Here is an 18,015-nt window from a genome sequence, read left to right on the forward strand (position 1 = left end):
AACTATGTAGAGTTGTGAAGTAGGGATGCTGTGGCCCACGGGGCAGGGCGGAAATGTCCAACGTAATCTGATTCAGCTGTTTCCAGCAATTCAATACAGTAGATATTTGATTTTATCTGTCTTTAAAGAAAGACTAAATAAAACCCATTATTCTTATTGATCAGCTAAAGCAAAGTAGCAAGAAGCAAGCACTATCTGGACTTACTTTGTTTCCCAGATACAGAGCTGGTGCACTCCAGTAGTAGCTCTGGGGCAGGGCTCGTCGGGCCTCCACGCTGCTGATGCTGATCTGCTGAGGTGGATCTAATTCATCCTGCTGCGGAGTCACTCGAATGTGGCCAGAGATGTCAGTCAGATACCAGCCACTCATGTCTTGTACCTTAAAGAAAACACACAACCATAGTTACTTAGGAAAAAAAACCCCACCCACTTCTTTACTCTTTCATATTCCTGTAGTGTTCATTTTTTGAAAATTAAAAACACAAGAACTAAGAAAGTTTAGAAAAATATGAGAGTTGTGAACATCATTAAACTTATCAGATGTACTCAACTTTAGGTACCAATTATTTTTTTGCTTGATGTTTCTAAGAGTTTGGATGGTACGGTATAGTAACCTGCTTTTATTGATCCAATGTGCTTTTTTAAAATTATGATTACAAATACTTCTTTCTTAAAAACAGAAACTCATTCAAAATCACACGTAATGTTATACAAATTATCAAAGAGTTGAACTTTGATTTTCATGTTTTTCACTCCACTAGAAATTTCCTGTTTCTTATGGAAAAAATTATTTCAAAAGGTATTACGTATGTGTTTGTAAAGCAGAGGAAGAAAAAAGATATGAAAGGTAGCTTTTCATTTAATATTTCCTTCCTTTTCATATATTTAAATTTAAACTTTGAGGCTCAAGGGCATTTGAATCTACCAGCTCACAATACTGTACCTATTCCTTCCCATGAGGTTGGAAGTGTTGTAGGAGCTCCTAGCCTAGATCCTTGGCCCAGAGAAGGAAGGAGCCTTTAAGGAGGAATTAGGGAATATATGATGATTTGCTTTTACATGTTTCTACTCCAGCTATGGGTGGGCACACAGCTACAATTCAAAACCATCCAACCTCGTCAGGACAAAACACTGGATACTGGTGTTTGTGGCTACCAGGGACCCACTAGATGTGTGTGAGCTGCTTGGTGTTGTAGGTGATGGGGAGCAGAATGGTAATGGTGATAATATGTGGATGAAATATTTTTTAAAATTTCTTCATGTAGATGTCATTTGATTCTGCATCTCCCAAAGCTGTGGAATTGCTGGTACTGCCCTGGTCAAAGAAAGAGAGATTAAGTAAAAGCTTACGGGATAGCCACACTACAAGATACATATTACTTCCTTCTGTTCCCTTTCCAACAACATCATCAGACATACTAAGACAGCCCAGTGAGATTCAGAGAAAGTTCTTTCCAGAAGACCTACTGAAATGCAAATATCAATGGACCTAGTTTCTGAAGAACAAGGCTGAGTTCTACCTCTGTTCCTCTGCTAACCATAAAACTTTAGTACATTAATGGAACAGTCTAGAGGGTGAGGTGCAACTCTACAAACAAAAGAAAGAAGTTAGACTAGATGTTCATATGTTATTGGTTCTATATAATCTGTTCCAAAAGCTATGCATTTGACACAGTATGTATAGATTCAAATTTAGGTATGAGAGTACAATCAGAAACTACTCATAATATTTCAGACTTTAAAAGCAATACAGGCAGAGAAAATTTTCATAGCTGTGTTAAGGATTAGTTAGCTGACTGAAGTTGAAAGGCAAGAGTAGTGTTTGGAAGACAGTTTAATTAAAATAGTGATCTTTGTAAAACCCAACCCTAATCATAACAGTCTCCTGCTCAAATCCTCCAGTGACTCTCCAAGGATAAGAACAAACTTCTCAGTAAACTCAGCCCTATATGGTATAGTTTCTCATTCACTCTGTAGGTTTCTCTTTCTTTCCCCAGCCTGTTTCCTGTTACTCTGTACTCCTAAGTGCTGCCACATAGGCTATTTGAAATTCCCAAAGGTCCTCTTTTATAAGGAGACAAATCGCTGTCTGTGAAGGGTTGAAAAGGCAATGGGAGTATGATGAGCAATGAAGGTGGGGAGGGAAACATGTTTATGTTTATGGTACAGGAAGAATATCCCAGTAACTACTAAACAGGTAATAATTTGAACTTTTTCAAATCAATTAAGAATGAAGTTATTGTTCAAATTCAGTGTCCCCTTTTAACGAAGAAAGGGCCCTAGCAACATCAAACCACAACTAAAGGCTGGTGGGTAATATGTACCATGTATATAGTTATTAAAGAAGTTTTTATTAATGGGTATACAAAAATACTGGTGAGTGAAATACATAATTCTTCATAGCACAATCTGATGTTTTCTCTGTTGAATCATCTGCCCTTGAGGCTAAAGCAACATTAATTCCGTTACTGCTTCACATAATAATCATGGACACCGGAAAGGCTAGTGTTGATTTATTCTAAGAGGTTCCAGTCTACACATCGGTACAAATAAAATCTTAAAGGCTTTGGTCAAAGAGGCACAACTAGCATTTGCAAGAAAATTCTGTCACTTCTTCATGATAAGTTTAAGTAGAAGCTCACTACAAGAAAAAAAATTAATTTCTTATAGAAGGAAAACAACAATAGCAAGAAGCCCCGTGGAGCAGCACATAGGATTCAAAGGCTGTTGCTTACATTGCCATAGGTCCAGTAGGAGCTCTGACATCTGTCTGAAACCCCTGAACAGAAACACTCATCACAACCTTTATGATTATCCTCTTGCAAATTGAAGAAGCCGAATTTGCAGCGACTACAGTCTCCTCCTTCGACATTTTCCTATAAATAGAGAGGTGGGTTAGCAACAGAGATGCCCTTCAAAATGGAGCATTGTCTCTATTTCTGTTTATGAAAAATATAAGCTTTCTATTCTTCATTTTACCTCTTAGCCTTATTTAAAGTATAATGATATTTTTAAAAATCTTCTCAAAAGCTTCTTATTAAGTTATATGCTGTCCTAACCACACTGATGGGAAATAACTTGGATTTTAATCGACTGAAGTAAGTTACAATTTGATCTTCATCTCTGTCAAGAGTATGGAGTAAATGTCATGATAAATACAGCAATAAGTTAGACATTTGGTTTACTATTTACCGTTCTATGCTGTTGAAGTACTTCCTCTTAGGAACACATAAGATAAAAATAAAAGGCATTAAGCTAATACATGGATGTAGAATAGAACACTGAAATTATACAGATAGTAAAATACTTTTCACTCCACATATGAAAAATACATATATTTGAAGCAAGCATAAGAATCTGACAGGTAGAGAAACTGGGGCAGATAGTTATACTATTTCCCTGATGAGATCCAGTAGGAAGGGAGGAAAATTTTCCCCGGTTAATTTTCAGTGTTTCCTTTAACCCGTTGGTATAGCCAGTTAATCATATAGTAACATTACGGGAAAAAATAATTCTCATTCAGTGACTGCTCTCCAGATTGGTTTCATTAATCCTAGCCCCAATACACTGAAAAATTATTTGTTTATAGGTGCGATTCAGGCAGGGAAAGCTGACTATATGATGAAAAACTGGGAAGGGTGTAATCTCTTAATTTAAAGACTGGTTAATCTTGACTAATGTCTTCTCAATGAAAATTCCCTGCTTTCCAGGAAACAGATTCTCAATATTCCCCACACACGAATTTGCTCCACATTCTCCCTCTTCCTTGAATTCCCTTATTACTTCAATTCTGAAGCTTTCCTTTTCCTTAGAGAACTAACTTCTCTCTCAAATGTGTTTCCATTGCCCTTTACACATTGCTCTACTCTAACCACAAAAATGTACTGCTGTATCTTCTACGATTATTCTCTCTAGCTACATACCATAATCCGTTCAGAGGTAGAACCCTGTCTTACTTACCTCTATAGTACCAGACAATGGCAGTGTTCCTGGTACAACACTGAGCACTAGCTTAATAAAACTTTATTAAGTTTAAATAAGTCTCTTGGTGGTCATATTTTTCACCTAGTAGATGTTTCATAAAAACATTTTTGAATAAAGCAAGATTGGTCAGAAGATAGGATAATAAAATCTGAGAACATGGGGGAAAGACAGAAGAGGGAAGAACAATAGAGAAAAAAATAGACAAGTGTATAAAAAATAAACAAAGAAGTTCTCCTTGTATCCAAGAGAATAATTTATTTGATAGTAACTTTTGGGCTCAATTTCTATGAGCTATTTACCACCTCAACCATTTCTACATTGCTGGGAGCCTAAACAAAGAGGCATCTCTAGGCCCGTTTCATGTGTCAAACTTTAGCCTCCCAATATGTACACAGATTTAATGACTGCACTGATATTCTTGCTAGTTTTTGTTTCTAAGGTAAATTTCAGATTTTTTGAGATGGTAGATGTCAATAAAACTAATCAAACTAATTTCAGACCTAAGGTGACAAATAAATCCCCCAAACACTGAAGTTGAGAGCATCTTCAGAAGAGTACACAGGCAGGAAAGATGAAACATATCTATAATTATAATTTAGCTTATCCTGTTGAAGACACAGTACAGCTGTTCTGTACACTGTGTTCTTACGTGGTTGGTCTAATCTACTTTCATTTACTCTAATTTGAAAGCTTGGAATACCACTTTTCTGAGATTCAGACTGAGTTCAACAATTAGAAACTTTTAGACATTAGTTACATTTTCTGTAGCTACATTTTCACCTGGCAATATGACCTTGAAAAGTAATGATTAAATAATAGCAATATTCAATTTAATTTAATAAACCGAAGCATCACATTAGGGTAGACATTCTAGGGACTATAAAGATGGGTGAGTCAAGGTCTCTGTTTTTACAAGCCAGCATCTAGAGTTGGGTAAAAAGATACATTTACAATCAACCTTAATACAAGGTGGAATATGAAAAGGGCATCTCAGAAATAAATTAAATTATGGCAACACAGATGAGGAGGGGCTAGTTTCTGCTATGAAGGCTTGAGGAGGATTTATGACAGGAGTGGAATTTGACTTAAACTTTGGAGCATGGTTTAAAAATTCGACCTGTTGGAGGGGACAGAATAGAGGTCTATGTTAGTAAAGATATTAGGAATAAGAAATAATTCAAAGCTTAGAAGATTCATTCAGTATTTACTCTTTAAAAAAATGTATAGAATATTTCTTATATGCTAGGAACTTAATTTGGTACTTGGGTTCCAGGGCCCCTGACTTCATGTAATAAACCTTTAAGGCTACCCTAAGAGATATGGGTCTTGTCTCACAGGAATTGGTGAAGTCATTAAAAGTTATTCAACAGGAGATAAATCAACAGAACTACACTTGAGGCACCTAAGTTGGCCACAGCAAGTAAAATGTCCATGAAATGTGAGACACTGGAACAAAGAAATCTTTCAATAACATATGGTGCAGCAAAGGATTAATTCAATGGGCTTGGGTTACTCAAACCTTGCACTTTCTAAATGGAAAAGACTGTCCCTTGAATAGCTCCTGGGAGATAACTTATAAACTCTTAGAATATCTTGCCTTCTAAGAATGTCCTTTTTTTTTTTTAAAATAAACTTATTTATTTATTCATTTATTTATTTGGCTGTGTTGGGTCTTTGTTGCCGCTCGTGGGCTTTCTCTAGTTGCAGTGAGCAGGGCCTACTCTTGGTTGCATTGTGCAGGCTTCTCATTGTGGTGGCTTTTCTTGTTGCAGAGCACGAGCTCTAGGCACGCGGGCTTCAGTAGTTGTGGCGCACAGGCTCTAGAGCGCAGGCTCAGTAGTTGTGGCGCACGGGCTTTGCCGCTCGTGGGCTTTCTCTAGTTGCAGTGAGCAGGGCCTACTCTTGGTTGCATTGTGCAGGCTTCTCATTGTGGTGGCTTTTCTTGTTGCAGAGCACGAGCTCTAGGCACGCGGGCTTCAGTAGTTGTGGCGCACAGGCTCTAGAGCGCAGGCTCAGTAGTTGTGGCGCACGGGCTTAGTTGCTCCGCGGCATGTGGGATCTTCCCGGCCCAGGGCTCAAACCCGTGTGCCCTGCATTGGCAGTCAGATTCCTTTTTTTTTTTTAACATCTTTATTGGCGTATAATTGCTTTCAATGGCGCGTTAGTTTCTGCTTTATAACAAAGTGAATCAGCTATATATATACATATATCCTCATATCTCCTCCCTCTTGTGTCTCCCTCCCACCCTCCCTAGTCCACCCCTCTAGGTGGTCACAAAGCACTGAGCTGATCTCCCTGTGCTATGCGGCTGCTTCCCACTAGCTAGCTATTTTACATTTGGTAGTGTATATATGTCCATGCCACCCTCTCACTTCATCCCAGCTTACCCTTCCCCCTCCCCGTGTCCTCAAGTTCATTCTCTACATCTGCGTCTTTATTCCTGTTGGCAGGCGGATTCTTAACCACTGCACCACCAGGGAAGTCCTAAGAATGTCTTTGTATACCTGAAACCAGGAGTCACACCAGATATTTTATGCTAATGATGTGATTTATGGTAAATGCCTAGTTTTGTTTACTTGGGACCCTGGCCTTGTTGTATCAGTTTGACTTCTGGGGTTATTGGAGACTGAGTAACTAAGGCCAGTTATATGAGGACTCCATATCTACTTAATTGACCCCCAATAAAAACCCTGGACACCAAGACTTGGGTGAGTTCTCCTGGTTAGTAATACCTCATATGTGTTGTTACATACTGTCGCTGGGAGAATTAACCACTCTCTGTATGATTTTACTGGGAGAGGATAACTGGAAGTTTGTGCTTGGTCTCTCCTTGATCCTTCCCTATGCACCTTTTATCTTTGCTGATTTTAATCTGTATCCTTTTCACTTTAATAAAGCACAAGTATAACAGCTTTTCAGAGTTCTGAATCCTTCTAGTGAATCATTGAAAATGAGTGTTGTCTTGGGTCCTCCAACACACCACGGTAAAGATAATAGGATGTCTACACCTATAAAACAGGTTAGCCAACTGGTAGTTTTACTTTGTTGATTGTGACAAATCTTTGAGGCAAAATATTTTAGATCCTGCTACAGGTCCTCAAGGTAATCCTATACTCAATTCACTTCAACCCTCTTCACAAGCAATTATCAAGTCGTAAATTTGCAAAGACCTGATATAATATTGTATAGCATCCCAGCTTGAAGCCACCACTTTAAGTTTCTAGACTTCTACTTTTTCAGTCCTGAGTCTATACCATACTTTTTCTTTATTTCATACTTTCTCTAGCTCCTAATCAGATTGAGCTAGATTCATTCAATTGAGAAGTTCTTGGTTCTGATTTTTCTCTAGCTCTACTACAGTCAAATATTAAGCCAACACTAAATAGTAAATATGGTGGGTATAGTACCTACTTATATGTGTGTCCTTATGGACTGGTTAAAGAGCCTCTTGAAGCTGGTAGGAAAATGAAAAATCAGGGAGAATATGTTTTCAGCTCCCTAGCACTCTGCTTTCTGGACATGTATAGAATTAAATAGTTATATCAAGTTCTACTTCCTTTTTAGTTTTCTAATCTCCCTTGACAGAGTATATATCTAAGTAATTTCTTATTTAAGGATTGTGTCTCCAGAGTTTTCTTTAAGAAGATACTAGTTTTAAAACAGTGATTACTAGAGGACATTACAGTTTGATATTTAATAAATTTTAGATTTTTAGAGTGACACAATTCAAACACAGAAGCATGGTGTTCCAGGACTTTTATTGCACCTTCATAGAGACAGAGGTTCCCCACTTTCTAGTAGTTTGCTAATACATGTGATCTTGGAAGCTTGGGTCTCAATTCTTTTTATGGGTTCCCAGGTGCATAATTGCTTTTTCAAAACTTCTTTATGACTCATCAACAACTGTCATCCATGAAGCAACCCCTGATTGTATTCCTAATTTATTTTCAGCTTGATGTGTAAGTTTTATGGTAAGTTCGTTAAGCATTTTAATTTCCTTTGCTATCAATATCAAATTATTAATAATTGCTCTGTATATCACTTCTCACTGTTTCTTTATTCTCTGTTATTATTCATTCATCAAATCATAGCTGAGCTACTACATATAAGGCATTATATGAAATGCCAGAGGGAATATAAAAAATGCCCTCAAGACAATTATAGCAAAGGAAGTAAGAATGTGGACAAATAAGTATAATATAAGGCACAAGGGAGTTACTGCCCTAAGAGGAGTATTGAGTACGTGCTCTGGATATGACACCGGATTTATGACCAAAGTTCTCCAACCTTCTGAAGGAAGAATAAGACAGAAAAGCCACAAGGCTGAAAGAAAAAGGTGTATCCCAAGGTTTGCATGATAGGAGTAAAATAGGCTACTGCAGCACTGTTCTCTTTAATTAGAATGTTCACAGATGTAAGAATGTCTACTGTAGGTCTTTTAGATCAATCAATCAATCCAAACAGTAAAACCATTGTTTTTGTCCTTTTCTTGCCACTTATACTACTAAGATCTTCAGAGGCAAATACCCTATAATGTGTCACCATCCAACTCAGTCGCTAAAGCATGGATGTGAAAACAATTGATCCTGAATACCTAATAATGATGGTGAGAGTCTGTGACTTCTAGCCCAAATACTATTTTAGTCATTATGAGACTTCTCTTTCCTTTAGCTATTATTCTATCACGTCTTTGTATGGATCAGCTTTAAAAAGAATTGTTAACATGTAATTTAATACAAACTTTAAAAGTCATTTTAACTGTTTATCTAAACAAAATGAGGTCTAATCTATTCTCTCTCTCAGCATTTCAAATGGGTAGCTCTTGTCAATCCAGTAAATTTATTTTAATATTTTATTTATTTAGAGTTCAATAGTGATTCTTTCTAATTTGCAAATTTAACAGTTATTTTTGTACCTAAACCTATGAAATAGGTAATTTCCAGAATGCTCCAGACTTAATTTCCAGAATGCTCAGACTTTCACTCTAGAGATTAACATTCCCTTATATGACCATATTTTCCTAAAAATATATTCTGGTTTTTTCATATCTAAACCATTACTCCAGTTGATTATATTAACAAAAATTAAACAGGAACTAATGAGAGTTAATTATTTTTTCATTGTCAAATATTAATCCACATAATATTTTTATTCTCTTACGTATCGTGATAATAAAAAGTGTCACTTCAGACCAGTGGTTCTCAACCTAGTTTTTATTATCTTATCCCTAAGGAGCCTCTTTAGTCATTTTTTTCATAATCATCTCCACCATGAAATTTTAATTCTACAGATATACTGCATGTGCTGATGCACTGTGTGAATATGTTTGCCTTATACATAAAATGGATATGATATTTTTGCCCCTCAAGAACAAATTTTCATCCCCTTAGAGAGAAATATGTGCTTTATATACATATTTCTGTTGAACATATTTAGCTGAGTATCTAATTAGATATTTTGTGGCCTACCCTACAAAAAATATATGTAATAACTGTTCTTTTTGTCTTTAGTACTATTTTTTTTCCTAAAAACAAAGTTGAATTAGAAAAATCTGACTAGGTTCTTTTTTCTTGAAGTGAGATACTGTTGGGTTGACATCAATTTTCTTTTTGCTATAGTTTCCCTAGCACAGTTTCTCTCTTGAGAAATATAGTCACAATAGTTTCCCTGTATTCTTTCTTATGAAGCCACCTTCTTATAAATTAGGAACAACTTCAACAGTACATGTTTATCTGTGATTGTTAGCCAAGTGGGAATTCTATTGACAAAGTTACCAGGAATATCTCCAGTGACATTTAAGTTATTTTTTGTGATAAATGCTTCAGAAATTTTGCAGTCATGCTTGTTTATTGGGGTGTTTGTAGTCAATTACAGATTTTCCTGTTATGGCCTTCATTCTAATGTATCCTAGTATTAAAAGAAGTTAACAAAAGAAGGATAATTAGATAATTAGCATTATTTCTTGAGTGTTTACTCTTTAAATATACTGTTCCAAGGCTAAATAATAAATACTTGGTGGGTTAGAAAGAGAGAGAGGAGAAAATAAATGAAAATTTAGTTCTCACTTTTTACAACCTTAACTTTTAATATTAGAAAAAACAATTAATATTTTTGAACTGTAACTGTTGCAAGAGACAAATTCTGGTATATACCTTTTATGCTAAAAATTTTACAACTGTAATTTAGATTTGGGATCAAATATATAAATAGAATGCCTCTTGTAAAAATGCCCTGGGTTTGAGCCTAACAAGTTAAAGAGGTAATCATTCCTGTACATAAATGGAAAAGAGGTGGGAAACCCAAACCAATAAAAATATTAGCACACATCATAAAAATCCCATTGGGGAAAAGAATGGAAACTTATCTCTACTTGTAAAAAACAATATAAATAATCAAAAAATTAATCCCGCAGGTATTTATGATTATACTTTATAATTGCACAGGGCTTCAATGTTATAATTACACCTATTGAGAGCAGGGCAAGAAAGATTTCATATCATTTTATGGATTAAGAAATATGAATCAGACAGTTTAAGCAATTGTCAAAGCTTCACACTTTTTTTAGTTTTCTCCTTTCCTTCTTTTTTATGTATGAGCCACTGTGTTATCTTATTTTTCAATGACGAACAAAATATACAGAATTGATGTCATCACAGAGGTGCAATAGACATTAAATGGATTGCAAATTGTGAAAAGATCATAAAGGAAAAGAAAAAGGTGACAAGTGACTATGGCAGAAGAACGATTTATACCGGGGGATAAAGGATAGCTTTGCTGAGAAGTGGAACTGAGCCTTGAAAAATGCCTAGGTAAGCAAAGGGAAGAGGTCAGAGTGAGGTTTTCCCAGCAGTCTGAATAGAATCTGTAAAATTCCAGAGTTAGAAAGAGGTTGATGACTCAAGAAATTTAAGCAAGGCTGGAAGACAGTGGCTGAAGCTCAAGAATATTCTGGCGAGGTAAACCAAGGTCAGATCACATCATTTTGTGCGTCAGTAAGAACTTAATGTAAAGTGCAATAAAAAACCCAAAGCAAAACAAGATGAAAATACAGATTTTGATTTCTAGTCTTTTACTTCACTATTTATCTTTCCATTATGACTTTGATAAAAATAAAAGCACATGTTCCTACCTAGATCAAGGTCTATTTATATTATTTATCAGAGCCTGCAATCCAACTGACTTTGGATACATAATATGATACCAAACTTCAAAAGAGCCAATTTTTAGCATGTAGCACTTAAAATGAACAAATACCAAGAGTCAGAACAGCATTTACATTTACTTGATTTGTCATATATCTGAGATTGTCTTATCTCTTGTAATATACCAGAAGAGAGAGGAATTTTCAAAATTTTAATAATGCATAACAATTAGTAAATATTTTTGTGTTGCATTGATTTCATATTTTTAAATATAATTAGGATGGGGTGCTCAGTAATATCATTATCTAAAGAAGGATATAACAGAAAATCTTATGTGTAGAGGTAATAGTATTTGACAGTGTATTAAGTGAGAAATTTTGTTCACCTCTTTTTAAATCAGGAAATCCTTTTTTTCCCTTCAATTAGAGAAAGTTTAAATCTGGAATTATTTTAAAGCATTAGAAAAGTACATATAATATGATAATTATCCACTACCCACAACCTAGAGGTAAAAAATATGAATATTTTCCCAAGTGTGCTTCAGCTATATTTTTTTTTTTTTTTTTTTTTTTTTTTGTGGTATGCGGGCCTCCCTCTGCTGCGGCCTCTCCCGTTGCGGAGCACAGGCTCCGGACACGCAGGCCCACCGCCCACGGCTCACGGGCCCAGCCGCTCCGCGGCACGTGGGATCCTCCCAGACCGGGGCGCGAACCCGGCTCCCCTGCATCGGCAGGCGGACGCGCAACCACTGCGCCACCAGGGAAGCCCTCAGCTATATTTTTAAAGAAATAAAACTTAAGTACATTTGAATCTCACTTCTCTCAGTGCGCTTCTATCCTATTCCTTTCCCTCTTTCTCTAGAGTTAACTATTATTCTGAAATTAGTACACATCATATCAGTGTATTTAAATTTTTAAAATTTATATTTGTGTGCTCATAGAATGTTTTATGTTTTACAACTTTACATAAATGATAACATAATGGCATTTTTTTCCTTCACTTCACCTGAAATTTATCAGCATTTTTACACATAAGACCTATTTCACTCGCTCGAGTTGTTTCTTGTACCAGATTACATGAATATATTATAACTTATTTTTCTTCTTTATGGATATTTAGATTTTTCCTAATTTTCATTATAACAAGTAGGTCTATGTTGAACATCTTTTACATACTTTTATATGCCTCTTTATACATGTTATATAAGATTCTTTTGGGGTAAACATCTAGATATTGAGTTGCTGGCTGACAGGTTTTTAATATCTTTAATGATACTAGATAATGCCATATTGGCCTCCTAAGTAGTGGTACTAATTCATCCTAATAACAGCAGTTCCATTTCTCCAGATTTTCACCAGCACCTGATATTAGTAGCTATCTCCCCATTTTAAATATTACTTTATGGTCTTCAATAATCTTTTTAAAAATACCTGTACTTGAGAACATTTATTTCTAAGCACCACATAGTTTTGTTACTATTCTAAATATTTTTATTACATTTCCTAATTGGTTATCACTAGTGTATAGAAATGCTACTGATTTTTATAGACTGATTCTTGTATTCTGCAATCCAGTGAAACTCTTCTGGGTTCAAAATTCTTTGACTAAAGTACATATATTCCGAGTTTTTTCAGTGAAGTTGAACTATTAGTGGGAAGCACAATAATCTTATATTTGTCTCTAGTTTTAATATTTTTCTCTTTGTCTTGACTAGTGGGCAGGGTTTCTACTATAAGCCCTGCTGGTGGTCTTTTTTTTTTTTTTTTATCTTCTTCAAAGGACGTATAATTTTCTTTAATTCTACATAATTCTTTACTCCTTCATTATTTCTTGAATATTGTTTCTCCCCAATTTCATCTAATCTCTTCTTTGGCCAGTCCTGCTAAATTTTATGTTGTTTTTTATCATTCTATCAGCCATGCCACTTAGCATCTCATATTTTTATTTCTTTACCTCCCTATGACAATTTACAAGTAATTTCCTCCATTCTGTATTTCTGATTCTCTATCCAGCAGTTTCTAATCTCTTGTTCAACCCATTCACTGAGTTTTAAATTTCAATGACTACATATATTTTTATTTCTAGAACTAAAGTAACATTTTTCCACACCTGCTTATTCTTTGAATATAGTGCCCTATTTTGTATTGTTTTTTCCTATTTTTTCTTTCTTTGTTCTTTTATTTTCTAGTCATATTTTTATGCCTGTACATTTTCTACATATTTTATTCTATTATTTATATTATAAAATTATGATTACATATTTTATGATTATATAATTTTTTTAGACTATCTTATTTTTTTTAGTTTTTAGTGTACAAATATTCTGAATTTTATGGCTTCTGATTCCCTTTTGTAGTTATTTTCCTTTTGTGCAGTATACTGCTTTCCAGTGAGCTCACTGTCAGTTAAGGCTATACTTTCTTTCCTGTGGAAATACCATTTGCTTGACTTATTGAAGAATTCTAGCACAGAAAGGGAGAATAAAACTGACCCCATTCCCATGTGGCACACAGGTTTGAGGGTTTGACAACAATGCACTATTTTTACCCACCTAGAGCCCCAAAGAAAGAGAATGTTTTCTAGTTGCCACTCCTAGCTTGCAGGTGCAATTTTCTCGTGCCTGTTTGTTTCAGTGCCAGGGGACATTTCTAAAGTCTAAGCTTAAGTGAATTCAGTTCCAATTTCCCTCAGTGAGTCCAAATCCTAGTGTCAAGTCTCAGAAAAGCCATTAAAACTCTAAACTTTAACCCCTATCTTGGGACTATGACCAGTCTCCCACCCCGCCCCCCCCCCATGACCTTAATTGCACAGTTTTGCTTGAGTTTATGCTTAACTTAGACTTCCCTCTTTGGTTTAACATCTAGGAAATTCCTTTTCTTTCCTGAATCTACGTGGCTGCAAATTTATTTGCTCTGTTTTATCCAGAATACTTGTATTTGAAATGGCAGAAATGGGAAAAGCGGTGTCAACTTTTCTCAGTACTTCATTTTAATAGAATGTTAGTCATTTAAAACTTACAACAGAAATAAATTTAGGCCCAAGACTTTATGACAAAGTACTTTCTTAAAATGTTTACAAACTTCAGTAAATATTTTTTCTAATGAAAATTATGGAAAACTGTTATATATTATAGTGAAAAAGAATAAATGTGCAAATGTTTACTGGTTAATACACACTTTGGAGATGAACGCTTTTATAGATATCACTTTACCTGAATTTAAGTCTCTAGTATCTTAGCTTCTCAATAATGTTTTACCTGTTAAATAGCATTTGATATATGTTGTTTTGAATAATCAGCTGACAATCTTATGTCAAATCATGTTTTTGTTAAACATGCATATAATTCATGACTTTTAAAATTATGTAGATATCTACTGAGACTTGCTTTCTGCAAGTTTTTATCCCAAAAATCATTTAGTTTATAAGAACTTATAGTAATCTATTTAAAGTATCACATAGTTGAAGGGTAACTCTTTTCATGATGCTAGTTACTTAATTTTTCATTCTCTTTTATGATTTCTTAATTGCTATTTATTGTTGTGTTTTAATTGTCTATGTAGAGCTTCAAGTGACTTTGTAGAAGGCATTTTTCTTATTAGGATTATAATCACTCTCAGTGCAATATTGAGGCAGGCAGAGAGCAGGTGGTGGCTCGAGGAACTATCCCTCGGATCTCTGCTAATGGCGACAACTCTCCTGTTCTAGACTTTCTCTCTATATTTTTCAAGGAAAATGAATGGGGTCTGCCTCCTTTATGTGTTTGTTACTCTTTCCTCGAAAAATACTGGGCATCTCCCTTCTATAAATAGTATGTGTGTAACAATATTCCCTTTCTCTTTTTTCTTATAATATTTTTTTAAAACTCATTTTTGGCTGCTTTGGGTCTTCACTGCTGCGCGCAGGCTTTTTCTAGTTGCAGCGAGCGGGGCTACTCTTCGTTGCAGTGTGCGGGCTTCTCATTGCAGTGGCTTCTCTTGCTGCGGAGCATGGGCTCTAGGCGCGTGGGCTTCATTAGTTGTGGCACGTGGGCTCAGTAATTGTGGCTCGTGGGTTCTAGAATGCAGGCTCAGTAGTTGTAGTGCACAGGCTTAGTTGCACCACTGCATGTGGGATCTTCCCGGACCAGGGCTTGAACACGTGTCCCCTGCATTGGCAGGCGGATTCTTAACCACTGCGGCACCAGGGAAGCCCCCTTTCTTTTTTTTCCAGTTTGATTTCCTATATTCTAGAGACCCAGGAGGTTTCTCTTCCATTTTAAGCACAGCTGTGTCTGTACTTTATTTGAGCAAGTGATAAAGGTTAGAGATTTCTGTGGAGTTTTGGAAAAGGAATAAATCACCACAGGAAATATATTTGGTAAATATTAGAGAAGATGCATTAAGAGCCTCTAGGATTGCCCCAAAAGACATACAGGATGAAGACAGGTGGTGTCCTTTAAAAAGTGATCACCCACAGACCACTCCAGTCTTGATCTACAAGTGTAAGTCTTCATTTCTGATAATATTAGAATAGAAGGTACTACATCTAGTTAATTTACTACATTTCAGTACATGGCAACTCTTTACCATGGACTGTAGACTTTCTGCCTGTTTATATGGACAGGAGTTTTATTGTTTCAGTGGTCCAAGATAGGTACCTAAATTATCCTTGGTAAAACATATACTTATTATATAACTATTATAGTAGTTAGCTTCATATTTCAGACATTCCTGTCCCAATAAATGAACGCTCAACATCAATACTAATATTTACTTCTTATTTTATGGTCTAACGTTTGTATACATATGCACACTCATATAACAACTATCAGCATATAATTTATAGCTGCCTAGAGAAGACTAATGAATTAATAAAGGAAACATTCTTAATAAGATTCCACCTATGTTTGAAAACAAAGAAAAAAAAGAAGTAACATTTATTTTTACATCAGTATGGAATGCTAACTTTTTCAATGGAGCGTTTATTCTCTCAGCTAATATAGCTAACACTGCCTGATCTGAACGTTTTGGAACTGATTACTATAGCTAAAGGAAATCAGTTTTATCATTTTAGACTTGGGCTTGCCTCTATGTTTCCCCTATGTGTATAAGCTGCAGGTGTAATATATCCCTTGGTGTTAACACGATGAGCTATTGTCTGAGTGTATACAATAAATAAAGTTGCATTTCTGAAAGTACTCTTGGGAGGAAATATTGAGCGTTTAATCAGTTCCACTAGGGTTCCTCACATTATTTGGTAATTAAACAGAGGATTTTGAACATGGTATTTTCAGACCTATCTGGGTTCAAATTCAGAAGATTATTTAAAAATCTAGAATAAAACCCTTGACAGAATTATTTGCAGAATTAGATACAAAGCTAAAGTAGTTTTGAGTGTACAGTAGATTTAAAGGACTGCTAGTTTTAGTGTTGTGTATTTTAAAATTAACAGACTAGATAGGTAGTGGGGGAAACCTGTTTTTGTTATAAAATAACACATTACTAAGGTGACATCTTCTGTATTTGTAGGTTTTTAGACAAATGGCATGTGTCTTGCTGCAGTGAACCTGGTTCTAAAGACACTTACAGGAATGCCACCAATAGAATAGAGAATGGAGATTTACAGAAGTTCCAATTGCTTAATGCCTGCAGATATATGAGAGAAACCAAGAAAAATGACCTTTGCTCTAAACAACGGGACATTACTAGAATAAACAACGTACCTTGCAGTTACAGGATCCAAAACAAGGGTCCTCATTTGTGCTCCCTGCACCACTGCAGTTACAGGGTTTGCAGTCTGGGTAGCCAGTGTAGCCCCTGGCACACCGATCACAGCTCACCCCTCTGAAGCCAGGTTTGCAATGACAGGACCCAGGTGCCAGACCTAATGGTAGATGAGATGCATATCAATATTTTCTAACTGACTCATACCCCCCCTCAGACTATCACAAGATGGGAAAGTGCCTTGGGCATAAAAATATACTACTTGAAAAAAAAACCTAACAACAATCATCTAAGTACAACATCACTAAGTACAACAAAGAAAAAGACTAAGGGTGTTCAACCTAAATGTCCATCGACAGATGGATGGATAAAGAAGATATGTGGTACATATATACAATGGAATATTACTCAGCCATAAAAAAAGAATGAAATAATGCCATTTGCAACAACATGGGTACAACTAGAGATTATCATACTAAGTGAAGTAAGTCAGAAAGAGAAAGACAAATACCATATGATATCACTTATATGTGGAATCTAAAATATGACATAAATGAACTTATCTACCAAACAGAAACAGACTCACAGACCTAGAGAACAGATTTGTGGTTGCCAAGCAACAGAGGGTTGGGGGAAGGATGGACTGGGAGTTTGGGGTTAGCAGATGCAAATTATTTATATAGAGAATGGATAAACAACAAGGTCCTACTGTATAGCACAGGGAACTATATTTAATATCCTGTGATAAACCATAATATAAAGGAACATGAAAAGGAATGTATATATATCTATAACTGAATCACTTGGTTGTGATTTACACAACAATGTAAATCAATTATACTTCAATAAAGTAAATTTTTAAAAGAGACCGAGGGTGTTCATGGGAATACATATTTGGGGGATAAAAAGGAATAGAGGAGGGAAATAATAGCCGTTTAAATTTGCTTTTTCATTTTAAATAGAGAATTGCAAAAGACAATTTTTATTCTTGTCTTTGATTAGAAAAATAGAAAATAAACACACAAATGAATACAAGTTATTGACCTTCAAAATCTGGAAAAATATAAGAGCAAATCAGTAAAATATAGTCCACTCAAAAAACAAAAGAAGGGGGCTTCCCTGGTGGCTCAGTGGTTGAGAGTCCGCCTGCTAATGCAGGGGACACGGGTTCGTGCCCCGGCCCGGGA

The 18,015-nt window shown here is 35.6% G+C and overlaps 1 protein-coding gene across 1 annotated transcript in view; it reads right to left on the reverse strand.

Moving 5' to 3' along the window:
• Window positions 1-18,015, reverse strand: part of LAMA2 (laminin subunit alpha 2) — a 621,727-nt gene that overhangs the window by 299,671 nt on the left and 304,041 nt on the right. Inside the window, exons 10-12 of the mRNA XM_024122539.3 lie at window positions 16,828-16,988; window positions 2,736-2,876; window positions 206-379 (exon numbers count right to left, since the gene is read on the reverse strand). Of these exons, the coding sequence (XP_023978307.1) occupies window positions 206-379; window positions 2,736-2,876; window positions 16,828-16,988 (476 nt within the window). The remainder of the gene's footprint in view (window positions 1-205; window positions 380-2,735; window positions 2,877-16,827; window positions 16,989-18,015) is intronic.

This window comes from Physeter macrocephalus, chromosome 10 (assembly GCF_002837175.3).
Source record: "Physeter macrocephalus isolate SW-GA chromosome 10, ASM283717v5, whole genome shotgun sequence".
Lineage (NCBI taxonomy): Eukaryota > Metazoa > Chordata > Mammalia > Artiodactyla > Physeteridae > Physeter > Physeter macrocephalus.